The sequence below is a fragment of the Halictus rubicundus genome, chromosome 9 (genome assembly GCF_050948215.1).
Source record: "Halictus rubicundus isolate RS-2024b chromosome 9, iyHalRubi1_principal, whole genome shotgun sequence".
NCBI lineage: Eukaryota > Metazoa > Arthropoda > Insecta > Hymenoptera > Halictidae > Halictus > Halictus rubicundus.
This window is the reverse complement of record NC_135157.1, coordinates 14,019,675-14,046,862: the sequence shown is the minus strand read 5'-3', so window position 1 is coordinate 14,046,862 and position 27,188 is coordinate 14,019,675. Positions and strand designations below refer to the sequence as shown.

The 27,188-nt window shown below is 45.8% G+C and overlaps 1 protein-coding gene across 5 annotated transcripts in view; it reads right to left on the bottom strand.

Annotated features, from left to right (window-relative positions):
* Positions 1 to 27,188, bottom strand: part of Step (cytohesin steppke) — an 82,425-nt gene that overhangs the window by 36,770 nt on the left and 18,467 nt on the right. Inside the window, exon 1 of one of the 5 annotated variants that reach the window (XM_076793173.1) lies at positions 24,574 to 25,391. The exons of 3 other annotated variants lie outside the window; for them this stretch is intronic. In XM_076793173.1, coding sequence (XP_076649288.1) covers positions 24,574 to 24,774 — 201 coding nt within the window. In that variant the 5' untranslated portion in view covers positions 24,775 to 25,391. Of the gene's footprint in view, positions 1 to 24,573; positions 25,392 to 27,188 lie in introns of those variants that run through there. One more of the 5 variants, XM_076793176.1, reaches the window with a different exon arrangement.

Genomic DNA, 27,188 nt, shown 5'->3' with positions numbered 1-27,188 from the left:
CGTTTGTCACCGTCTTTACCTTTTCTGAGATTTTCCTGAACGTTGTTGCATGGTATGACTGTTTATCTGGTGAGTCAGTAAATAATTCTAATTTGTATTCTCAGACGATGAAGTATGAGAATATAATCATGATTACTATTCATCCGGGTTTTACGCATTTATGACAATGCAGGAACCCTTGCAGAGTCTTCCCACGACCGCAATGCTAAATAAAAATATTCACAAAATTGGCAAATTATCCTTCTGCTTCTCCAGCAATCTGTGTAAGCGAAATGACTGAAACGTCTGAAATTGACCTCAAGAATGTAGTTCGGTATCATGAACAAGCCCTCAGAAGCTGAAGAAGAAGACGAAGAGGAACATGAAGTGGGCGAAGACGTTTCCGGCCGATTAGCCACACGTCGCGATCGATGCTCGGTTAGGCTTGTTAAGCCATCTAAAGTGAAAAGATAGCAAGATACCGGTCAGAAGCACGCGAGCATAAAGCTTCCGCGTTCCTGGATCCTCGATCGCGAACGTATATCCCTCGATCACGATCTCGTCCCTTGCACGCAACACACACACACACACACACACACACACACACACACACACACACACACACGCAACACACACACACACACACACACACACACACACCGGTTATACTACTCTCGCGCAGCTATAACCATGCTTTTCCCACCGGCCAATCAAGTTTCCTTCATCGCGTCGTATTTTCCACGGCTTCCTACATTCCTCGATTTAGGGAAATTGTTATCCTCCTCCTGTCCTCGCAATCATAGACTTGAAACGGCCTGATGAAGCCTGCGGTTCTCCGGGTGCCTGCATTGCGTCGCGATGCACCGAGATGCACCGGTTTCGCGTCGAAGCGTCGATGGAGATCGCCCTTTCGCGCAGTTTCCTAGTTTCTATCTTGCTCGGAAGTCGACGTTTTCGAAAGGTTTACACGGCGGTAAGCTGATTACAAATTTTATACTGCTCGCTAATGGATCCCCCCCCCCCCCCGCTGCAACTTGTTTTACGGGCTTTTAAGAAATTCCGTGTCCCGTGGAATGATTTTATGGCGGCTGGTTAGGCGGTTGTTGGAAGCGAAAAAATAAAGTGGATGTAATCAAATTCATACATTGTTTTCCTTCGCGCTACAAACTATTCTGCGCGAATTCACGGATCACAAGTGAACTGTATATTTCAAGCGTTTATAGCACGATCGACCTCCCAAGACTCGTCATCGTGAGACCCTCAGAAAAGTTCAAGATCTTAATCTTTTTGGAAGCATAATGGTGGGTCTCAGTGAGAGAATCGAATTTTTCCTCGTCTCTAGTTTTCACAGAACAATATCTATAACGAAGCGGCGCGGACTAATTACAATTATTACAAGAGTCACGGTATCCTCTGGCGAGATTATTACGCCGAAGCCAAACGGTGTTCCAGGAAGCCGATCGCATCACTCGATGTAGATCGTCTGGGATATCGGAGTCGCGGAAATTCTAACAATCCTGAACACGGTATCGGGTTGGGGATCGACCGCGGGAACAGGATATCGCGATAATTAAAAGAATCTCACCGCGAGGCAAAAGCAACGAGGGAGGGAGGGAGGCAGAGAGAGAGAGAGAGGGGGTGTGCTCTCGAGGGAACGGGGCGAAGCACAAAGGTGGCTGGTTGAAAGTTGCCGCGCGTCTTTCAGCCGGTGTCCGCGAGCATAGTTAACGGCTCGATGTCGAAGGAAATGAGGGTTACAGTCGTTAAAAGTCCGTGGAATGCGGCGAGCCGACATTTCTGCTCCCCCTTTCGCCGTGATACCTTACGCTACCGCGCGCGCTGTACTTCCATACTTTTGCTTCAAGTGCCTGGCACCCAACCGGCACCGGGCACCGTAATCGAAACACTCTGCCACGGTACTAGCATTCGCAAATTATAACACTTCGAACAACCTTAAACTTCAGAAGCTTACTATGTAGAATAGAAAAATTGGTTGTGGATCTCGAGCTTTGGAACGTTGTAGATTTTCTGTTTGAGAAGGTTCTTGCAGTTGATACGATTTTACGAGGGTCCGGTGAGGTCTGCTAAAGTAATTTCGAGGTTTACCAAAGATTTGGGGAACTGAACGAGGTTCTGAAAGGTCTCCCAAAGCTCTTATAAGGTCTACCAAAGTCCTTGCAAGGTCTCCCAAAGTTCTCGCAATGCCCCCAAAGCTCTTGCGAGGTCTCCCAAAGTTCTCACAAGGTCTCCTAAAGCTCTTGCCAGGTCTCCCAAAGCTCTTCCAGGTCTCCCAAAGCTCTTATAAGTCTACCGAAGTCCTTGCAAGGTCTCCCAAAGTTCTCGCAATGCCCCCAAAGCTCTCTGCGAGGTCTCCCAAAGTTCGCACAAGGTCTCCTAAAGCTCTTGCCAGGTTTCCCAAAGCTCTTCCAGGTCTCCCAAAGCTCTTATAAGTCTACCGAAGTCCTTGCAAGGTCTCCTAAAGCTCTTGCCAGGTCTCCCAAAGTTCTCGGAAGGTCTCCCAAAGCTGTTTCGGGTCTCCCAAATCTCTTATAAGGTCTCCCAAAGTTCTTGCAAGATCTCCCAAAGTTCCCGCGAGGCCCTCCTAAGCTCTTGCGAGGTCTCCCAAAGTTCTCACAAGGTCTCCTAAAGCTCTCGCCAGGTCTACCAAAGTTCTCGCAAGGTCTCCCAAACTTCTTAAGGCTTGTAAAGATTCTGCAACAACCTACCAAAACTCTTACAAGGTTGCCAAGACTCTCCAAGGGTTCCTAAAGCTGATGGATGTTCGGCAAGTTCTTGAATCAACATTTTCGATTTGAAATTTTAATCTCGACTGCTACTTTTGAATCACCGTGTGTCAAACAAACCACGCGCTACGTCGAATTCTTACATTCTGAGTTACCGCAGAATTTTTTAATTTAAGAACTGGCTACTTTCGGCTCACCCGGTGGATAAGCAGTACCGCACACGTAACATCCGCGGCAACACAGCCGCGTAGCAGGCACAACAGGCTGTTACACCGAGGGAATGGGACGAGCATATCTGCCGTTGGACCTCGCCGACGGGGGATAATTAATCCCACGACGGGGACAATGGGGGAAATTAATTAAAACCGAAGGGCTTGCAAAATATGCCCGTCACATTCTCTCTCTTTCTCTCTCTCGCGACAGGAAAAAAAGTAACGTGACTTCGCATCGATCGTCGCACCTCCGTAGATCCGTTACGGGGGACGTTGATCCTCGATTGTCAATTAGCCGGACGTGCGATCGACGAGTCTGTCGATTTATCGCACGCGTTCTCGATATTTTTTAACACCGATTCTCGCGATCTAATTGTAGAACGTCGCCCGGTGTCGCACACGATTTTCTTAGACGATTTTTCGGCCAGCGAATATTTAATCGACGCGACTATTTTCGGAAGGAAAAGTTTCTTTGTGCGGGGACACGTGACGTCGATATTTCCGTTTAAAAATCCCCGGCGTTTCTTTCGAGTGTTTTTTTCTAACTCATGAATATTTAATCGACCGCCGTCTTTGTCAGAAAAATATTCTCCGCGCGGCCACGTTCAAAATTGTGTCGCTCGTTTCCCCGGCATATTCTTCGATCCATAAATATTTACGAAATCGAAGCAATCTACTTAATGGAACAGAAACTGAAAAGTCAATGTTTACCGTGTGTATTTATCACACTTTTGACCTTCTCGCGTCTCGTGGATCCCAACGTATGGGAGTTGATTTATGACGGTGGCAAACCGAATGGAGCGCTGCATGCACGAACCGTGCATTGTTGAAAAACATTAGCAAATTAGTCCTTCCACGTCACCATTTTCACCCACGTATAGAAATATTGTTATACCGGAATCGAAATGTTGGTTTCAGGTCCGGGTAAAAAGTACCATTAATCATACATGGGTTATGCTGCCAGCACAGAAACAGGAAATGGTTTCCGTACGATCAAACATCAACAGGAAAGGATTAACGACTTCGAGAAATCCGCGAGCGACTAGAATCAGCCGCTATATAGTCGACGACATTTCGACGAGCGTTCTACGCCGCATTTTTTTTCATACTCGGTATTGTTATTTTATGCCTGGGATCGCTGAATATTCATCGCGGGGTCGACACGCCGAGTCCAACTGGATAAACTTTCGAAAGTATACTGTATTTAAATGACCGCCGTTGATATTTTATACCGGCGATGGCTGAATATTCATTTTCGGGTCAACGTCGGTTCTAATTGGATAGACTCGTGGCCCCATGGCGAACGAAAACCGCTTAAGTCTGTGTAGACACTCATTGGCGGGGAGATTAAACGGCCAACAATTAGGCTGCTGGATGCTTATGGCAATTGTCGTGTTCGGGGCTCGTTTGCAAACGAGAAAATCGTGTCGAGTGCGTTTCCATTGAAACACGACACTTTATTTGCGAACGGGACAAATTTTTTAGTCGTACTTTTATGCCATTTTATGGACAAGACAAGACTGCAGTCATTTGACAATGCAATGCAATCTTTTTAATCTTTGCATCACTGTTCATTACAATTATGAAAGGTCTTACGAAAAGATTGTTGCGTACACAAAAAATTATAGAATCCATGAAAAATATTAAGAGTCATCTAGGAACCGTAGGACTTTTTTAAAAAATTGTTTCAAGCTCGGAGAAAATTGCAAGAAAGGATCACAGTGTCCCGAAAAAAATGTTAAGGCCTATAAAAGCATTTTGAAGCTAACAGAAAAATTGTCGGATCAATTCTCCAAAAATGCAAAGCTCGTTCATTCAATTTATCTTAACATTCAAGAATAGCATTACGAGGGGGGGGGGGGTCCGTTCAATATGCATCCACTTTTCTGAACACGTCTCTTCAACTTCTCCTCGAACTTCCTCGCACTTCCGGGGTGTGAGGGCTCGTGAAGCAACCGTGATCGCGAGTAGGCTAGCACAAGAGTTGGCTGCTGTTTGACCCCCAGCTAATAACGAATCCCATTATTATGTTAATTCGGCCGATTCGACTATTCTTGCGAGGCGAGGCACGTTCTGTTGGTTCGCGCTTCGACGATCGATATTAATATTTATACGATATTTGCGGGAAATGTCGGAGAGGCCACCGGCTCCGAGAGAGAAAGAGAGGAAGAGAGGGAGAGAGAGAGAGGGAGAGAGATGTTTTCTCTGTCCTCCGTGCATGGCCTTCTTTTCTATCCAATAATAGGCGAGCAACCGCGTTTATTTTCGAGACCGCGAGACCAGTCTGCCCGCTTTTCTGTGACTCGACCGGAGTCTACCTGACTTGACACACTTCGGGGTGCACGGAATCGGGCTGAAAGTTCATCGGGGAAGAGACGACTACCCTCTTTCCCGGTCCCTTTGTATTTCTGGCTTCATCCATTAACGAGAGATATTCGGCCGCTATGCAGATTACGTTCCCCGACGGTATCTTGTCCTCGATGGACCGAGACCAGACTGCGAAACCGGCAGCTTTTAGGCTTTTATTTAGAGTATCCATCGGCGGGCGTCTTGCAAAGAGACCACGGGTCCTGCGGAATGTTTGCAGAGGTTTGAAGAATTTTAGGGCCGGTTACGAGATTTTAGAACCGATGTAAAAATTGTAGGCATTGTGAGTTAAAAAATTGTAGGGATTAAAAGAACAATTGTACAGCTCAGGGAAAAATTGTAGGGCCTGTGAGAAAATTCTGAAACCCATCAAAAGTTGTAGAGTTTGCGAAGAGTTGCCTACGGAAAATTTGTGCGGCCAATTAAAAAATTGAGAGTGCTCAAAAATGAAGTTTGAGGCCTCTGAGAAAATCGTAGTAAATTGTGCAGGTCTATGCAAAAATTGTAGAGTCCGCAGATAATTTGTACAGGTGTTGTGGAGCCCACAAGCGAATTGCGCAGGCCTGCGCAAAAATGGTGGAACCTCCACGAGAATAGCAGTGTTCAAAGTTCGCGCTCTTGGAATTCCACGCGCATTTCTAACGAGTGTCTATAAACGTGCATCGAGGTTTCTCTTTCTAGGTTTTCCTTTCCACAATATCCTGTTAGGCGGCCGTTTTTCCGCTTCTCGGAAGAACAGTCGTGCGTTATCGGAGTCAACTATGACGTCCGCGCGCGTTTCCCGCCGTTCACTACGATCCGCGTGCGTCACCGAAACTGGTTACACCGTCGATTTCATTCAACAAAACGGTTCGGGTCAGCACGGAAAATTAAAAAAAAAAAAGAACAGAGGAAAAAGCCGTGGGCTGTTTAAAAAAAAAAAAAGCGAATTCGGTCTTTGCCTGGAGCGTGTTTGCGCGTATCCAAGCGGATCCGAGAGGCTCGAGCCTCTCCAAGCTTTCGTCCCATTTCTTTTTCTCTGTCCCGGGCGACCTACATCGCGTGTCTGAAACACGCACGACGGTGTATGTATACGCCTCCTCGTCCTCCTCCGTCGCTGCTTCAGCTCGTGGAAAGCAAAAGCAAACGACGGCTATTTCTTTTCTCGTGGCCTTGCGCCGGCCTTGGACACTCGATTTGCTATGCAAAAAGATGAGCGCCGCCGTGCAGATCCGTCCGCAACCGCGCGAATACTCTCGGAACGTTGTCTTCACTTTACACGGACCGAGGATAATCAGTTTTGCAACATGTGAAAGCTTCGCGACGACCGTTGACACCGTTGCATAAGATAATTGAAATTCCTTCGAGGTTGATTGGTTTGCGGGAATTAGAGGATTGCTTGCGATTTGGAACATCGGACGCGTGGAAGTCGTTGCTGCTAGTGTACACGAGTAGAGTAATGTTTAGTAGTAGCACATCTGGTAAATATTATTCCATCGCGTTCAGAAATCGCATGATTTTCTGTCAATGAGTCTCGCGGATCTCGTTTAGGGAGCGGTGATTTTGATTAGTAGTCTTCGGAGAGCAGGAACTGTTTGTGAGTAGTCATCTGTGGGAGTAGGAATACTTGTGAGTAGTAGCCTTTGTGAGTAGTAATCTTTGTGAGTAGTAATCTCTGTGAGTAGTAGCCTCCGTGAGTAGTAACCTTTGTGAGTAGTAACTTTGGTGAGTAGTAATCTGCGTGAGTAGTAATCTTTGTGAGTAGTAACCTTGTGAGTAGTAGCCTCCGTCAGTAGTAACCTTTGGTGAGTAGTAACTTTGGTGAGTAGTAACTTTGGTGAGTAGTAATCTTTGTGAGTAGTAATCTTTGTGAGTAGTAATCTTTGTGAGTAGTAATCTTTGTGAGTAGTAACCTTTGTGAATAGTAGCCTCTATGAGTAGTAGCCTCTATGAGTAGTAGTCTCTATGAGTAGTAACCTTTGTGAGTAGTAACCTTCGTGAGAAAAATCTTTGTGAGTAATAACCTTCGTAAGTAGTAACCTTTATGAGCAGTAGTCTTTGTGAGTAGTAATCTTTGTGAGTAGTAACCTTTGTGAGTAGTAACCTTTGTGAGTAGTAGCCTCTATGAGTAGTGGCCTCTATGAGTAGTAGCCTCTATGAGTAGTAGCCTTTGTGAGTAGTAATTTTGGTGAGTAGTAACCTTTGTGAGTAATAATCTTTGTGAGTAGCAACCTTCATAAGTAGTAACCTTTGTGAGCAGTAGCCTTCATGAGTAGTAACCTTTGTGAGTAGTAACCGTACTGAGTAGGAATATTTGCGACTAGTAATCCTGGAGAGTCAGTATATTTTATGAATAGTAATCTTTGAGAATAGAAATATCAACGAATATGTATTGTCAGAAATATCTCTTCGAATCAAAATTTGCCAGTGCGAATCTGAGCCAGTACCTCCTACCTGCTGTCAGCACCATCGCCGAGTACTAATCAGCAGCAGCACTATCTATAATTAGTACAATTTACGATCGCCAATACCTCCATAAATAACCGCCAAAAATAAACACTCATTCCAGCAGCACTATCAGGAATCGGCGCGTGATTGCACAAGAGAGACCGCCCTCCCCCCTCCCGCAAGAAGTTGAGTGTGTTTACGTTCACCTTATACGACTTTAGAGAAGAAAAGTCGCCTAACCGGCCATGTAACTTGCTACCGGTCGAAGACTAGTTTCCGAGTGAAAGATCCAGAATATCCCATTCCAGGTGACGCTATATCTGTCTCGTTAACATTATCGCTGTTTAATCTGTGCGGCGTACTGTCCCTTGAAAAATAATTTCCCCTCGGGAACAGGAAACAATTAGAACAGTTCCTCCGCCGGATCGATCAGATAACGATCCAGGGACGAAGCTCGTTGGACACGGAACGAGGCACGGATTTGCATCTGACCAACGGTTTTTTGCCCGCCTGACGGAAATACCAGACGGCGGCCATGTGCTGCTAGAACCATGCAGCATCTCCTCGGAAACCATGCTCGAAATCAGCGGGAACTTCACCATGTAAAATTGCTCCTTGCACACGCTGTGATACACGAGCGTTTCCTCCGGCCCTTGAAAACCTAAGTTTCCTTCTGGGTCCTCTTCTCTTGCAGGATTTTCCGAGAAATCCTGAGTCGGAACTCGATGACCCGCAAGTGGTCCTGTTCTTCCAAGAACCTCGACATTTTGGCATAATTCAAGGTCCACGAACCTCTACCACACACCTCGAACACCATCTCCATAAAAAGACAATTTTCAACTTGCCTAACTGAAAAGATCATGTCGGCTCGATTCTCCCTGTAACCAACTAAGTAACCCAGAAAAAAATGCCTCACCGCCTCATTACTCATGGAAAACAATAAAAGCAAAATTTATTCCGGATTCCTGCGGTGCTATTCATCTCCGCGGATCTCTGGCTACTTTATTACCGAGAATCACGCCACGAGGCTCCTCGCGAGCAGCATGATTCCGTGGTTGGAATAACTTTACATATCCTCGGTTACGCTTCGTCGAGCACGGAGGATCGAAAAATCGGTTGGTTGGCTGGTTCGGAGAGCAGAAAAAGCGGCTTGGCGACGAGTTTCGTGCAAACGAAGCGCTCGGTGCTCATGGTTGGTAGATCGCGAGGCGTTCGTCGCCATAAACGGGTGACTGAAGAAGGAAAATAAGCGTGGAGCAGGAATTTCGAAAAAGAAACTACCGAGAAAATTGGGAGGACGAGGGGGACTCACTGAGAGCCAACGTTCTCCAAGGTCTCCCCAAGATCCTGGAAGGTTTCCCAAAGTTTTCAAGGTTAATAAAGGTTCTTGAAGGTCTCACAAAGTTGGTTCCCTAAAGGTCTGCAGGATTTCCGAAAGTTCTGCAAAGATTCCCAAAGTTCTGCAAGGTTTCCCAAAGTTCTGCAAAGATTCCCAAAGTTCTGCAAAGATTCCCAAAGTTCTGCAAGGCTTCCCAAAGTTCTGCAAGGTCTCCAAAAGTTCTGAAAGCACTCCCAAAGTTCTACAAGGTCTCCCAAAGTTTTGCAATGCTTCGCAAAGTTCTGCAAGGTTTCCCAAAGTTCTACAAGGTCTCCCAAAAGTTCTACAAGGCTTCCCAAAATTCTTGCAAGGTCTCCCAAAGTTCTTGCAAGGTCTCCCAAAGTTCTTGCAAGGTCTCCCAAAGTTCTTGCAAGGTCTCCCAAAGTTCTTGCAAGGTCTCCCAAAGTTCTTGCAAGGTCTCCCAAAGTTCTTGCAAGGTCTCCCAAAGTTCTTGCAAGGTCTCCCAAAGTTCTGCAAAATCTCCCAAAGTTCTGCAAGGATTCCCAAAGCTTCCAAAAGCATGTCAAAGCTCTTGCAAGGTCTCCCAAAGCTACTGAGGCTTGTAAAGGCTCTGGCGACGAGTTTCGCGTAAACCGGGCGCCCGTGATTGTTGTCTCGCGAGGCGTCCGATGCCGTAAACGAGTAACTAAAAATGCAAGATAACTATGAAGGAGGATTTCGAAAAAAGGAACGACCGAGAAAATGGATAGGACGAGAGTCACCGATAGGGACGACACGTTGCATTTTCTACCGAGAAAATGACGGCTCGTTTCGCGAAGTGGACGTTATTATAATGGCCGAGAGCGGAGCACCGGCCTCGTCCCCTCTACCTTGGCTGGCCTAACCGCCTCGTCCACGTTCCAGTTCCTTTCTTCGCCAGGTATTCAGCGAACGGTCCCGGTAAAGTGACCTCTCAAGGCCGTCGGCCGAGCGAGAGGACGAGAACGACCACGAGCCCGAGAGAATCTCTCTTTCCACTCTTCGCGCGCTGCTCCTCTTGCTCTCCCCGTCCCCTCCCCGTCTTTCTCTTCAGCTTCGTCCTCCTCTTCCTTTCGCTTGGGTCACGAGCCTCCAGCGTTTCATCTAGCCGGGAAACTAACTTTGCGGACACGGCCGCTCGAAACCAAACGATTTTCACGTGAACAAGACCGGAAAGAGCTCTTTGAGCTTCGTCGGGTTTTGGGAACGAAGAGAATGATCGCATTTTTGGTGTCTTTCAATAGGAGTTTTGGCGATGATGGCAATTCGGTGGTAAAACGATACAGAAACGTTCGAGTGCGATTTTTATAAATATGAAGGAATGCAGTGCGTGTGTATATTCTATAAAATTGATCGAAGAATCAGGAAGAACATGGGACAGGATCGAGAGCACCGAGGATGGGAACGAGCGCTAAAAGCAGACACGAGTCGATCCGAGCTGTAAAATCAAACAACCAGGTGCAACTCTCGACGGGAGCACGGTTTAATCGTTCCCGGAACCATTTGTTTATTCACACTCGAACGGGAACGCGTTGGCCATGATCGCGCCGATAAAAGCAATCGCGTGTCGCCTCTTCCGTTTCCCGGTTCGCCGTAAAATCCGCCTCGACACCCATCCGACTCGACGTTTGATCGATTCGGGACATGAGTGAAACGACATCTCGCCGGAGACATTCCATGCTACGTCTGTCGAAAAAAAAGTACGTGCCAAAAAGCGCCCGGTAAATTAAAAGAAAAAATGTGCCACTAATTTTATGACAATCTTTCTGGAGGCCACTGTTTTCAACCCTTTGCACTCTAATTGTTTTTCCGAAGCGCCGTTAAAAATTACCAAAATTACCAAAAGTAACCAACTCTACATTCGTGTGATAAAATTGCTCCGAGAATTCGAGTGCGGTATATATCGCGGGATTCGAACGAGGATCCAAGACCGCCATTTTTACGCAAGGTGAGTTACCCGGAGTTAAATATAAAGGCCACGCGCGGCGAGTTTCATTGATGCGTTCCGGGCAGCTTGTAAACGAAAAACAGCGGGCACGGAAGAGATCGGCGTTCGTTCATTGCCTGTCGATGAATCATTCGCTGAAATAGCAAGTCGCGAATTCCAACGGCAGAAGACCGCGCGCCTCTGACGCACCTTTAACATACCTGCCTACACGCACGATTATTTTTAATCCCAAGAGACCGCGATTGCGCGTTCCTTGCACCTCCCCTCCATTTTTTCTTTCTCATTTTACTACGCTTCGTTCTTGGCAGACGCCTTGGTACATTTATCGCTAGACCGTCCTAACATTCTGATATACACTAACGAGCAAAACTGAGTCTACACTATTTGAAGCAACATAACTTTTTCAAAATTGGATCAAATGACTTGAATTTTATTGAGAAGTTAGAAGGATTAGTTTATTAGACGAGGTGTAGAAAATTTTTGAAAAACATTTGAATTGGTCGGAATCGCAAAAGAAATAGTAAAAGTTGGTTTTTTTTTCAGCTTTTTTGTCTGAGCCTGTATTGCAAATTTAAAGAATGTATTCGATTCGTTCGAATAAATTATATCCATGCTGAAAATTTCACCGATATTGGTCAATTCGTTTACGAGTTATAAACGATTGAAAGTGCGATTTTAAGTCGAAAATCGTGAGAAACGGCCATTTTTCCACTTTCAAGCGTTTCCGACCAATTCAAACTTTTTTCAACAATTTTTCACACCTCGTCTAATAAACTAATCCTTCTAACTTCTCAATCAAATTCAAGTCATTTCATCTAATTCTGAAAAAGTTATGTTGCTTCAAATAGTGTAGACTCGGTTTCGCTCGTTAGTGTAATAATCAAATTTACGACAGAAACGAGTTGACCGAACTGAACAAGTTTTCGAAATTCAACGGTGAAATTTCAGTGGCAATATAACGCAATTATTGAGAATCATGCTGATAGGCTTGCAGTGGATGACGTCGAGTATTTGCGCAGCACGAACGAACGATCCTAAATCGGACAAAAGAGGATCACTTGTCCGAACCACGCCCATATCATCACCGCAAACCGAATCGACGGCGAACGGCACGCGACCTCTGAAGCACCCTGTAGAGCCGACAACAAAGCCCCCGGTACCTGGCGATTATGGTTGTCCCCGGCGCCACGGTTTCGCAAGCGGCGCCGACGCTGGTCTCGCGAACCGGAATTCCAGGATCAGCTAGACGGACGACATTCGGACGCGCATTCGTCGCAGCTGTCGTGAAATATTCCGCAACGTTCCCTGAACGCAATCCTCTGTGCTCTCGGGTCTTTCCACCTTGATACGAACCTGAAGAGCGTTATTGTACGCGAGGTAGACGCACGGAGCGCGTTCACCGTCCGTATATGCAAAGCACACCGGGAAAAGGATGATTCTACAAAGGAGAGAGAGAGAGAGAGAGAGAGGGAAGAGAGAGTACGTACACACAGCTGCTCCAAACGCGTCTGGGATCGCTCGATTGCACCCACCATGTCCCTATCGATGAGCCTCGCAGACTATAGTCGGTTATGGTTCACGGCTCCCGGGAGGATTATTTCTCGGTCAATACCGGCGACTCGTAAATCGACTCGGTTTAGCGAGACACTCGAATCCTGCTCTGCGAACCAGTACACACCCCTCCAACACTTCCGAAAGCTTCGTTAATGGACAATCTGTATGCAAAATTCTCGCCGCGTTGTTTAATAAAGATCCGAATTATGGAAAAATTGATTTGAAAGACTCCTCAATTGTACAGAATAAATGAATTCTATGTGCTCAGCTCCGCGAGATTCTACATCACAGAATCTGGAATTTCGCAGCGAGTTATGAAATTTCAGCGACCATAGTTCGTTACCCGGTTAGAATCGATCCCTCGAGACGAACAATAATCGTCCGCCATCGGACATTCTTTTTGTTTCCCGAATCACTCCGGACTACTACAAGGCAGGTATACTCTCTTCTCCAGCAAAAATGAACCCGTCGAGACTACACTAAAAAGGGGAACAATTCGCACGAAACAAAGAGTTATCAGTAATCAATAATTACCGCTAACAGAAAGTTTCGAATCGACCCATTTACGATCTTGCACGCTAGTATATATATGTTGGACACCCAATCAGCAAAAGAATCCCCATTAACCGATATTTCTCTCGAGCACACTCGAATCAACGAGTCAATCATCGTTGGGAGTAATTAGCGAGAGATCTAATTGCATAAAGAGTCGGCGGTCAATGGAGGTATCTTCGTCGGTTCTTCTCCTCATGGGGAATAATTGAGCTTCCCTATAAGAACTATAGTACGTTCCTTCATTCAAAGATTGTAGAATGTAATTAATATTCTTCTTATAACGTTTACAGCCTTTACTCGATATATGTCACAAATATCTAGAGGATAAAAGTCGCAGGACTGTCCCCACTGCCGAGGGGTTCGGTGTGGACCAAAGAATAGTACCTCCTGTCCGATACATGTCTCTGCCTAGACCCGTGCTTTGGACATGTATCGAGTAAACATTGTATTATGAAATATCTGAAGATATATTACGCCATTGATGACGGTACATTCATTCATATTTTAAGACAGAAAATTAAGATACATTAAGCCACGATCTTCCAGAATCTCCGCACTGAAAAATTTTGCATTCCACTGCAAATAATTTTTGTTCTCATTCTAGAAGATATGAAAACTGTGTACTTTTCCTCCAGAATTCAAAATTCTCCTAAACCTTTCAGAATGGTCCACAATCTTCCAGAATCTCCTCACTGAAGAATTTTGCATTCCACTGCGCTAAATAAATTTTGTTCTAGAAAATACGAGAACTGTGTACTTTTTCTCCACAATTCAAAATTCTCCTAAACCTTTCAGAATGGTCCACAATCTTCCAGAATCTCCGCACTGAAGAATTTTGCATTCCACTGCGCTAAATAAATTTTGTTCTAGAAAATACGAGAACTGTGTACTTTTTCTCCAGAATTCAAAATTCTCCTAAATCTTTCAGAATGGTCGACAATCTTCCAGAATCTCAGCGCCGAGGGATTTGACAAGGTGTCCGCGGTGCAAAATAATTTTTGTTCCGCGCTCCAGTAGATCGAAGAGCCTGAACGAACGAAGAAGCGGGGTCAATGAACCTTGGTACGACGGTTTTCGTTCCATTAAAAGGAAGCCTTAAAGGTCCGAGTCATCGTCCGCTTCCGCAGGCTTGCGCCGGTACATCATCGATGCGCCCGCTCTCCTTCTCTTTCGCCGATTCATAATTTCTGGAGCACGGCCAGCGCCCGCTCATATCTCTCCTTCTGTCTTCTTTTAATAAAAGAATCTTCGGCATTAAGACGACTGGCATCTTTCCAATTACGCGGCCGCGCGTCCTCGGCCTTGCTGGACAACCGGGAACATTAGCATCGGCGGCGCCCACGTCGCGAATCCACTATGAAGATCTCGCGATTTCTACGCTAATTGGATCATCGATATTCCTGCGTTACGACCGCGTTACAACTGTCGACGAATGTGTTGCCGCTGCGTTTGTCGGAGCGTCTCCGCTTTTGGACACTCGGCGCGATGATGAGCGGCTTCTTCGTGCTCTTGGACGGTACTGGGATTTGTTAGCCAGCGAGGTCAACCATAACATCGTAATGTTAATCATTTCAATCGATGGATTAAAATGCGAATTAAAAATCGACATCGATTCTTAACCTCTTAACTTAACAATTATTTTGTAAAAGTGCGTATTATGTTATAATAGCCGAGTATTCTCGGGCTTTTAAGTTGAGAGTAGGGATGTGCGAGAACCCGATGGTCGGGACGAGTCGGGTTCTCGAAAATTTCGAGATTCCCGAAAGAAACGGGTTTCCCGAAAATTTCGATTTCCCTTTAGGAAAGATTAGATTATCTCGAGAATCCCGATAAATACGGGAATCCCTACTTTTTCAGGAATCCCGACTTTTTCGGGAATCCCGACACTTTCGAGAATCTCGAAATTTTCGGGTACCCGTCCCGACCCGAAATTTCGGGTTCTCGCACACCCCTAGTTAAAAGGTTAACCGAGGGCGACAACCCTTCGCATCCCTTTAGCTCCAAAATCAAGACTTTTCTCTTGACCTAGAAGACACTCATTCTATATTTTCGGTATCCCTGTACAACACGTGCATTTTTCGCAATTGTTTGAACACAGCCGAACAAAGGACGCGGGGTAAAAGTGAAACGGCATTGTTTCGCAGAGAATGGGGTCGTGGTTTTTGGACGGTCCTATAGCATTCGCAGTCGGAATCGTCGGGTTACACCCTCGATTTCCGTCGTCGCGTACCGGTCCGCGGACAAATGGCCGCCGATACGCGGCATGCATGCGAAACGCGAATAGATCGATACCGTCTCTCTCTCTTCCAGTGTAAACACACAATGCCAGGTTTAGCGTTGGCCAGTGACACGTGTTCCGCTCGGGTAAACACATCTACGTGCACCCAGTTGTCCCTCTCTCTCTTTCTCTCTTTCTCTCTTTGTCTCTCTCTCCTCTCTGTTGCGATAGAAATACGATTTTCCCTTGGTCAAGCATCCCACGTGTCTTCTCTTTGGCGACGGTATTGTCGCCCGTCGTCTGGCGTCGCCGGCCCTTCCCTCGGATACTGGGCACAGTATATACACCGTGTTTGCTTGTGCCCCAAAGTTATGCTAATTGGAGGATCCGAGTCGCGACGCGATTAGCCATGCATTGTCTGGCTGTGCGCCGGCGTGGGCGGTTCTAGGATCGAGCCCTGGTTGTCGCGAGGAAGTGCGCGAGGAAGAGTTCGTGAACGGTGGCAGGGAAGAGAGTATAGCAAATGGTGGGAGAAATTAAATAGTAGATATATAGAATACTACAGACATAGATAGAATAGATATGGGAAAGAAAAGATTAGGAAATAGAAATGACGTTGGAGTAATGGTAATAGAGAAATAGTAGAGCACTATGGCAATAGAGTCAGTAGATGAGGATATTAAGAAGAAGAGATTAGGAAATAGAAATGACGTTGGACTAATGCTAATAGAGAAATAGTAGAGCACTATAGTAACAGAGTCAGTAAATGAGGATTTGGGAAAGAAGAGATTAAGGAATAGAAAAGACCTTGGAGTAATGGTAATAGAGAAATTGTAGTGCACTATACTAATAGAGTTGGTAGATGAGGATTTGGGAAAGAAGAGATTAGGAAATAGAAATGGCGTTGGACTAATGCTAATAGAGAAATAGTAGAGCACTATAGTAACAGAGTCAGTAAATGAGGATTTGGGAAAGAAGAGATTAAGGAATAGAAAAGACCTTGGAGTAATGGTAATAGAGAAATTGTAGTGCACTATACTAATAGAGTTGGTAGATGAGGATTTGGGAAAGAAGAGATTAGGAAATAGAAATGGCGTTGAATTAATGCTAATAGAGAAATAGTAGAGCGCTATAGCAATAGAGTCAGTAAATGAGGATTTGGGAAAGAAGAGATTAAGGAATAGAAAAGACCTTGGAGTAATGGTAATAGAGAAATTGTAGTGCACTATACTAATAGAGTTGGTAGATGAGGATTTGGGAAAGAAGAGATTAGGAAATAGAAATGGCGTTGAATTAATGGTAATAGAGAAATAGTAGAGCACTATAGCAATAGAGTCAGTAGATGAGGATTTGGGAAAGAAGAGATTAGGGAATAGAAATGGCGTTGGACTAATGCTAATAGAGAAATAGTAGAGCGCTATAGTAACAGAGTCAGTAAATGAGGATTTGGGAAAGAAGAGATTAAGGAATAGAAAAGACCTTGGAGTAATGGTAATAGAGAAATTGTAGTGCACTATACTAATAGAGTTGGTAGATGAGGATTTGGGAAAGAAGAGATTAGGAAATAGAAATGGCGTTGAATTAATGGTAATAGAGAAATAGTAGAGCACTATAGCAATAGAGTAAGTAGAAGACATTAGGAAATAGAAATGGCGTTGGACTAATGCTAGTAGAGAAATAGTAGAGCACTATAGCAATAAACTCAGTAGATGAGGATATTAAAAAGAAGAGATTAGGGAACAGAAATGGCGTTGGACTAATGCTAATAGAGAAATAGTAGAGCGCTATAGTAACAGAGTCAGTACATGAAGAATGAGGATATCAGAAAGAAGAGAATAGAAATGAAGTGGACATGACGACGTCGACAAAGAGCGTAGAATCGAGGGAGAAAATAAAGTTTGAGCACAGCAAAATAGAAGGGCATGTAGAGCAGAAAAATGTGTCGAAGTAGGAAGTGGAAGTGTATGAAAAACGTATGAAAGTGCAGCAATACCCGGAATATTATCTGGTGCCCGTGCCCCAATAAACAGAGTTCCATTTTAGTGGCGTGCAGGCGTTGAAATGTTAATAGTCACGACTCCGACACAGCAACTTGTAACTTTATTACCCTTTGTTTTCGAGTATCACCACCGACCGGCAGTAGCAATATTATTAGACGGGCTCGCAATTGTCGCACTGTACGCGCCATCCAGCCTTGAGGAACACGATCCAAGATTACTAAATCCGTCCGTCGCGGGTCTATTTATTTGCACGGCTTCGTCGATGCTTGTTGATTCGTACGCCGACTTCGCGCTCGATGGAAGAAGCTCCCTTTATGCACCTGCTGTTATAATTCCGATCGTATTTCATTGTCAGTCGCGATCGTATTCTCTTCTGCTATCGTTAAACCGTCGCGGAACAGACAGCCCGTAGGAAATCTAATGGACTGCGAACGAAGTCCCCTCTGTAATGCAATTTCGCACACCGTCGTCAATATTTTTCTAATTTATACATTTCGATAAATCATAGTTACTCAATAGCCTCTTACTAACTCCATCATCAATCTATCAACCAACGATTGAACCATATTTCATCGACTATTTGAATATTCTCTGCTTACAATATCACTGTTGGGTCCACATGAGCAACTGTAGGGGCTCCAGCCGCACTCTACGGTCTCCCCATTGGTCCGCAGCTACCCCCTCCACGGTTCTCACGCTCGCTACTCGCCCCCACCGTAGCTACGCTCCTCCCACCGTCACCAAAGCCCCGCCCACCATCAGTTAACTCGCTGACACGTTCTCAGACGGTCCCTACAGTCTTCTCGTGCTTCGACCTCCCTATCCGTCGCGCCCTCGTCTCCCAAATTGATCTAATTACTTATCCCATTTCCCAGTCGTCGCGACGCTGGCTACCCGCCAGCGATATACTTTTTTCTCTCCCTCGGTCGCGAAAAAGGAATAACCCAGATACAGTAGCAAAGGCGAAAGATGGGACCACCGAGCGGAAAGGGGTATCGCTTGAAATAAAACCTGCCTCCTTTGTTACTCTCTTTCTCTCTATCTCTCTGTCTCTCTTCTCCTCTTTCGCATTTCGTTCACCGTCCGTTTGCAAGCCGCACAGTCGTGCGCAATAAAGCCTTCCAGGTCAAACCCCGAAACTTACCATCCCCGAAGCGGTCAGACTGTTTCCTGCCTACGGCCGCTGCCAAACAGAGACTTTCTGTCCAAGAATTCTCATTTCCATGTATAATCGTGGAACACGCCGGTCGGTTGTATTTATAATCGAGGGAATTCGCTCCGAGGCGAGCGGGCGAAATCGATTCCATTTTTGCAAAGCAACGGAAACTGAGAATCTAAAATTAAACAGTGTTAATTGTCCTTTGAAATCCCCCAAATTTCACTGACCACGAGCAAATTTACTACACTCTATTCAATACCGCAGAAATTAAGTTTTAAGTCACATGCTGGTCAACGTGTTTCCAGAAAGACACCCTCGGGGAGTGTCAGAGTAAATTTCGAATTTTTTTCCGAGACAATCGCTAAGTGGAAAAGTCTAATTTTCTGCAGTCGTCAAAATGCATCTTTTAGCCCCACGTTCCAATTTTTTCCCAGTCGGAATCTTGCAAAATGGCGACGCAGTTCGCCAATGAATGACGAGACAAGATAGGACGGTCCTCTTTTGTTGTTGTTGTGAAAAGACAATAAGAATCGATCGAAGTTGGTGAACCGTGCGCCGAACGCCCACGCGAATTGTTTTCAGCTAAGTTCGTAATGACTCACGCCGATAAAAACGTGACGTTTCGTGCGGCCGGTTAATTGCTTTTGATGTTGAACCGGTTGTTCGTGACGACAATGACCCCGGTTCACCGGTACCGAACGGCTTACGTAACCGTCGTCGTTGACGGGTCCACGCTATCATCCGCCCGTAAACGAACAATCGTCGACGTCAAACGGCAGATTAAGGGCGAGCCGGTAAACAAGTCAATCCCGATACGTTGACGTCGCGAATATCAGGTGGGGTGTGATGGTCGATAAGATAGTCCTCGAGTTAGGTCTGATTCTGACACGTTTACGACACTGACGGTGACGCGTCGCTGACGGAGCCTATTCATTCGGCGAGTCACCCGGTATGCACAGATTACCTTGTTCCACGAAGAACATGAATCTGTTTGGCAAACTCTGTTCCATTGTTCCAGTGTTCCTCGGATTGGCATGAGTCGAGGGGCTCGATCGCGAGCAGTAATACGGGGAGCGCGGCGCTGCGGAATTGAGCAATTTGTTTTGGAGTTGAGACGATAAGGCGGGACTTTGAAGATCGGGCCGTGAGTTGCAGCTCTGGGAGCGATAATCCGGGGAGGAGAGCGACGCTAATCCGGGGAGCGAAAATAGCGAGCGTGGGGGTCGCGATTTTGAGCTAGAAATTGAAATGAATTGTTTTACTTTAAAAAATTGTCTGTGACGTCCAGGACCAGAATCAGGGCTGGAAAGCGCGACTTTCGCTACGGTGTTTATTATTCCGGGAAGATGACTATGCAGAAACGTTTGTATTCAGCCTAGTCTCGCCGCGATCCGTCCGGAAACGTAATTTATGTAAAAGCGGGTACGTGCAGAGTCCAGCCGAGTCTCGGGAACCGATCGACACACTTTTCCCGTTGGACGATTTACGAACTAGCCGGGGAGGATTGCACATCACGCACCACGGATAAACGAGACGGTTCCATCGATTCGAAAAAAATGTACCGAGCGAAAAAATAACTCCTTTCAAAACAGTCATCTATTCGGATCTCTGTCCAGGCTGTCCGCGATCCATTAACCCAAAAATACTGCGACCAATGTCGTCGTAGGCGCACTATGATGGAGAACATGTAACATAGATTATGTTACATAATCTGAAAACGCGAATCTAGATTAAGTCGCCGCCGTAAACACGCTCGTTACTGGTCACTATAACTTTCGAAAAAATTGTTACCGAAGCTTTAGAAAATTTGAGTACGTCCTTCGAATGTTACTTAATAAGCGTACCAAGTTTGAAAATAAAATACCCAGTGCCTGTTGTTTAAAAAATTCTCATAAATTGTCTTTTGATCAGTGGAACAAGCGTTCATTTAAATTGGAAATAGTTGAGATGCGTGTTTAGTGGGCGTGGCTATCTCGCTGCAGGCAGTGGTGGGGGCTACTACGGGCCAATGGGAGCCATTACACTCCCGTCAGCTAACTGGTCGAGTCCGCACAGTATAAATCAAAAGTCAAACCAGTTACTGGATCGTCTTAGGGTCAAGTGAACAAGTTGATTGTTAATCTGATACCGACAACGAGAAACTCGGTCATTCCGGTGTCAATTTAGGATCGATCAATTAGGAACGCGGAAGCTTCCGAGTGGCATGAACGCAGCAAAGGTCTTCACTGCGGCATAGCGAGCAAGGTCGTCCGAAGATTTCTGAAACGCGTGAGCCACGTGCACGCGATCATGTTGTCGTAAAAATTGATAGCCCCCACAGCCAGAATGCCATATGTCGTTGATACACTATACTAAGCACGACCCCTTGGCGTGCTGCGAGCACGATTCGATCACGGGTAAACGCTAATTGAAACGAGAAGAACGTCGGGGTTCGCGTTCCAGACCACGAATTAAAAGGCTTCGACGTTCAACAAAGTTCAAAATGCTAATTGACTCGTGAAGATCGACGTGTGTGGCTCTCCCGACGCCATATTGTTTGGAAACCGTCCATCAAGGACGACACCGAATTCCCATTTGACTCTGAATAATGCGACTTCTTTGCGGACGTTTATGCAAATCAGCTTTCGAAAGCTTATCCGCGAATGTTTCGTCCAATTGCATCGGATTTTATCGGCTCGGAACGAAACGATTGTCAACACAAACGTGATCGTTTATTTTTCAAATGTGTCCGCGCCTCGTCATTCCGGGTTGATATCTGGTCTCGTTAGTTGCGCAACGTTTTAAGCGCAAAGCCCGAGATTTAACATTAATTCGGAAGAAAATCCGTCGTCAAACAGAGGCATCGCTTCGCACAGATTCCGCGTAACGCGAATCAATTATCATCGCGTACGTCATCCGCCTCGTCGAGGATCCACGTAATTGATCCACGGGATCCCGTCCTTGTGAACCTAATTACGTGGGAATGACGTTTGCTCCGATCGCCGGGAAAAATCCGGCACACGCGAATTAAACGACGACGGCAAGCTAATTGGCTGAGAAACCAGAGCACGAAAATTTTAAATTGCCTAGGAGAACAGGCAAAAACGAGAATAGGCTAATGGAGCTCACTTGCATCATTGGAAACTATGCTTTAAAACGCAACAAAAATTCAAACTTTCCTCAGGGATACAGCTAGATTGAACGATATTGCTTGCAACGTTCACCAAGAAATTACAAACTGAGATCGAAAAATCTCTAACGAGTCTAGAAAAATTAGCTGAACAGCTATTAAAAGGCCCGTGCTCCGAATGGATCTTGGAGGGCTAATTGCCTCTCCTAGGCCAATTTCTACGGTAGCAAAAATTGCACGGGCTCGGATCCTTTGGCCGAACGCGATCTTCAGAATTCGCGACGTCGCGAGATGGTATTTCACGTGTCGGGGCACGAGAAAACTGTCTGGATGCCGTCGCGAGCGATACGAGCGTGAATGATATTCGCGTATTCCACTCGGGTTAATCCATTCAGCTGCCCGTTGAATAACTCCTTTGAAAATAACGGAAGACGGTGCTACCGGAGCCGAGTTATTCGAGAAAATCTTTTCTACGCGATTCACCGGGTTCGTTAGACCGTGGTCGTAACAGCGGTTCTACGGACAACTGTTCGTTGCTCGTGGTATTGTTCCGCTGGCCCTTCATAGGTTGGTCGAAATATTTTCGCAAATAAACGTTTTGAACGTATCCCCGCGCGTATTTATAGAGCCAGGTCCTCCATTTCCGTAAACTCCGGTGCACGCCGGAAGCCCTATATTTCGCTAATTAAATGAAATAAAATTACGGAATGAAAACAAGCCACGGGGCAGGCTCCAACCGTGCTAACTACCTAGAAATAAATTTGGCCGGCCGGCCAAGTTTCGAGCGCCACCGGCGATCCCCTATTTTACACCGTTCCCCTGCCGGTTTAATACGGCCGGCGATTTATTTACGAATCGCCTGTTGGCTCCTTTTCAATAACCGATCGTGTCCCGATCGCGGCCCGCAACCAATGCCTGTACACTGAGTCGCACAGCATTCCCGGATCGCCGGAAACTGCCGCGGATTAATAACCTCGCGATCGAACTCGCGGTTTCCATTGTGCACGCTCGTCCGCGTTCCCTGCTCTTCGATGTTTCAAAACCGGTAAATCATTCTCGGCGGATTGTCCAAACTGCTCCATAAAAATGACGCTGCATAACTAGACTGCGGATTGCATTTGTGACAAAGTTGCCCAGATCGAACGAAGGTCGGTTGAAACAGCCGATTCGAAACGCTATTGCACTATGTTCAACCGACGAATATAAAATATTCCTCGGTGGCATTAATCCTTGGTTCGACTTTCTCATAATTGTCTTTCTCATTATTTGCAAAGAATTTGTTTTGCCTTTAATTCTGTCCCGATCGTTGAGGAGGAAACACGTATTCTTTTACAGTTTTCGGTGAAGCAGCCTGTGTTCAAAATATTATAAAAAGTATAAATTTTTTTACAACCCTGCAACAAAATGGCAGCGTCTGTACGTGCATCCATACAAAGTTTGTTTTAGATTTCAAAATAATTGATTACTTATGGGTCCCCCTAATACAATGGACAATCCAGATCATTTTCAGCTTCGTTTATCAATCTTTTTGAACATATTTTTCGAAGTAATCTTTCAGACCCGTCGTGCAGCAATTTGAGTAATCGAATGGCGAGTTTGGTGCTCTGGGTCAAAGTTGACCCGGGCCGTAACAGAGTTCCGATTCGATGATAGAATTTACGGACCAAAACGACCATTCCTGAAATAACGAAGTTACTTTTGCAAAAGTAAATTTTATAAAATTAGTGAATAAGAGTCTTTCGTGTATAATGAATAACAGTTTGCTTTTGGACGAACTCGTTAAACAAAATTGTATGCTCGTGCACATTCTATAGAATTGACACGGAATGTCGAAAGGGAGAGAGTGAAACGTCGCGAGGAAGTTAGGGTCAGAATATTGCGTCGCGGTATGCGTACCATCTAGACAGAAGTTGAACCGTTAAAAATAGCAGCGACGAGTTTTTAACGGTCGATTATCGCAGGCGCGAATTGCGCGAGAAAAACACGCGTCCCGGCATTCGGGGATGTGGTAATTGAACCTCGCCTGGGAACATTATCCGTTCGAGTTGCGGCCGTTTGCGTTTTGTTTGCACAACTAAGCTCGGGTGTTGATTTAATGGACGACAGTCGGCAATTAACGATTCCGGATCGATTACCACCGTGACGCCTAACAACTCCCTTCGACGATCGTCCTGGGTTGTACGAACGACGACGGTGAATTGCTTCGTCGTACTGGCGCCAAATTCGAACACAGAGAATAAAAAAGCCACTGCTGAAAGAATAATGCCGGGTCTACAGTCGGACAAAACTCTCGAACATTTCTGACTTATGAATTTATCATCCGTGCATAGGAAACTAGCACACTGTACTGCATCTATTATTAGATCCGTTAGTTCATTACTATATTCAACCTATAGATTCTCGAATTCAGTCGATACCACAAAGTTTCCTCACTGCGACAAAATCGCTTCCGTTCGGTTCAGTAAGTTCAAAACAAGGAGTGCATCGATTTTCTTTTACCAATCCCAACTGATCCTCCGTACTTTCATTAATCAATTTCACCCTATTCGATAAATCAAAAGGATCTACTCTTCTATATTTAAATAATTATCAAATCGATTTCTTCTAACTTTACTGCAAAACAAAACAGTGTTCGAATATTCTGCTGCCCAATAAATCCCGCGTCCGAGTACCCGGTCGGTAAAGTAGACTCCCGTACAACTTGATCAAGAAAATTGTTCGAAAAGAGTTGAATACTACCTCCTGCGACACAGTAAATGCACAGTGGACGCAGGAAAACTGGTTTGAAAAGCCTGCACACTTATTATACATGCATGCTCGCTGTAAACAATTTTTTGATCGCGTTATTTCCGCCGAATTTGAATAAACGATTCCCGGTCGGTAAGTGGTCACCGGCGTCCTCGTATTCGAATAAACAAGAGTGGGGATAGGTGATCGAACGAACCGTGGATAATGTGGTGAGGTCCCAGGCGCTCTTCGCCTGCTTTTGGTAGCCCTTCTTGTTCCTTTTGCCGGGTTTGCGCAGGCTGGAGAACCATCCGGCGGCTATGGCGACGGCGCTGACGTCCCGACGGTGGTGTTCCGTCTGCACGTTACCGCCGCGCACCTCGTCGAGCGCGTCCACCGACCTGCCGGTGAAAATCATGGTCGCACCCGTCTCCGAGACTGTTTGCACCGGGCTCGCCTCGATTCCCGCGTCCCTGTACTTTCAGGAGCACCCTAACCTCACTTTGTGACACCGCACGCAACACGCGACACCGAAACGATCCGGTCTCGAGGGTGACATTGACGCACCGACTCTCTGTCCTACGGCGTTCGCGCCAAATTAACCGAGCGGTTCGGGATTGGCCGACGAGAATCTCGATCTCGACAGAGGATATCGATATCGATACCGCGGGCACCACGTGAACCACGAGAACGTAAACACAGTCGACAAAAGAGAGTATATCGCCGGCCGCGCTAGATCTCGTAGACGGGTATTGCGATTCGGTCAGAGTGCGGATCGCAGAGTTCGCGGTACTCGTGATTCACTCCGATGAACTGTGCAATTAGTCACGAGAGATATACTATATGGTAATTGCACTTGAACGCGGTCGCCGATGTGTACTTTCGACTCGTGATAGATTGGCGACGCGTCGTGGAATGATATGTGTCGAATGATACGAGCGTGATATAGTGTGCGTCGGAGAGAGCGACAGGGTCCCGGGAAAGCTAGAACCAACCGCTCCGCGCGGCGGCCGACGTGCGACTGACGAGCCCGAGGAAATCGTAGGACCAGCTGGCGCCTCGCGGTGCTCGTCACGTGACCCCGGTGCGCATGCGCCGGCGCCGGGCGAACCTCGCAACCCCGGCGACCTGTAGTCCTTTTTTTAAAAAGAAAACACTGACAGCCTCCTTTTTACAGGATTTTACCAGTTTACCGGGTACTCCTGGGACTGTCGGATGCACCAGGTTGCATACGCTTATGCAGATCCAGAATTTCAACCAGCAAATATGCGGAATAAGTGGTAACGTTTGAACTAGTTTCGATACGAAGTAACTCGATCGAATTGATTTGAATTTTTGAATTCTTGCCGCGCTAATCGGCAGGATCGCCGGTAAAGTAGAATTCTGCCTTTTAGTACTCATTTAACAGGAATCTTTTTCCACCATTTGACTCGATTACTAGGCTGCACAATCGGAAACAACAATATCGGAAGAAATGACAGGATTGTGTTACCAAGTGTGACTCGCTGACTCACCATATAATTGCCGTCGCTATTCTAAAGTGGAATCAGATGAACTCCAGATCCTGGAAAACTATTAAATAACAGCCGGTGAATAATACGTGAATAGGCTCTTCGGTGACTAATGATTATCTTCTTTTAGGTGGTAACCTCAAAAGAAGTTAATAGAGCATATTACTTAAAATGACTTGCCGGTCCGGGAGGAAGATTGCCATTGCTACTGAGCAATTTATTACGAGCTGCAGCCAGTAAAAAAACGAGTGAAAATGTACGTGCGGAAGATAGCAATTCGCGAGAATCATCGGGCAGGTAAAGGTGTGCGTCACTTGTTTCTTGAGACAAGCAGGTGCATGTCGCAAAGTAAATTATATTTCAGAACTTATTCTATCATAATCTCTTGCAGGCTGAGGCCGACGAAGTAGCACAAAACTTCCGGTTGTGATAATTTGATGACTGGACTGTTTTATGCTTTCGTGGCAATTAAAGTAAAAATATAAGAATTTTAGATTTTCATGATCTTCGGTGGAAAAGTGTGGATACTATAAGATACCGTTGCATATACTAGAAAATTTGGTTTATCGACGTTAGGGTATAACATCGAAGCTGGTGTATTTTTATCGGGAGCGGTAAAAATCGACAGCAACCGGCCGGCTCGCGAAAAATCGCGGATCCACGGGCGAAATAAAACTCGAACCGCACGCAATATTTTCGTGCAGCATTTTTCCCCGGCGTTCGCTCGTAAAAGAGAACTATAACTCGGCCCAGTTGCGCGGATCAGGCCTTACGTTTGCGTTCGCTCTCGTGGCCGGGTCAAGCAGATCCTACTCGTGACTCTTTGCTCGGTACGTTTCGAAATGTGCCAATGCACCACGGGAAAACTATAAATTGCACCGGGGAAACATTTTTCCCATTGGCTCGAAAAGCCGTCGTTAATTTCCAGCTGGAGTGCTCGTTTAATTGGCCCTTGGAAAGGGATTCTCGACAAGGAGATCGACAAACGCAATTTTCTTGCCGTTATTATTATCATCGTCGTCTATTCGGGTTGTAAAACATGAGAGTTTCCGTAACACGTCGAACATTGTGGAAGATATTTGTCATTGGATTGGAGGAGTGCTACTACATAGTACAAATTAGATGAAACTGTCACAAAACATTGCGGGGATGCTTGATAAGCTGCGTTTTAGGTTGAAATGTCCAGACAAACTTCGTTCAAGACTGCATCACGGATAGTTTCCAGCGTTACGGGTAAAGAGAATTTTACAGTGTGCAGGCGTGTTTGAAAAATTTTCCTTTTAATCGGAGGGAGCAACCCCAGTCATTTTTTATACTCTCA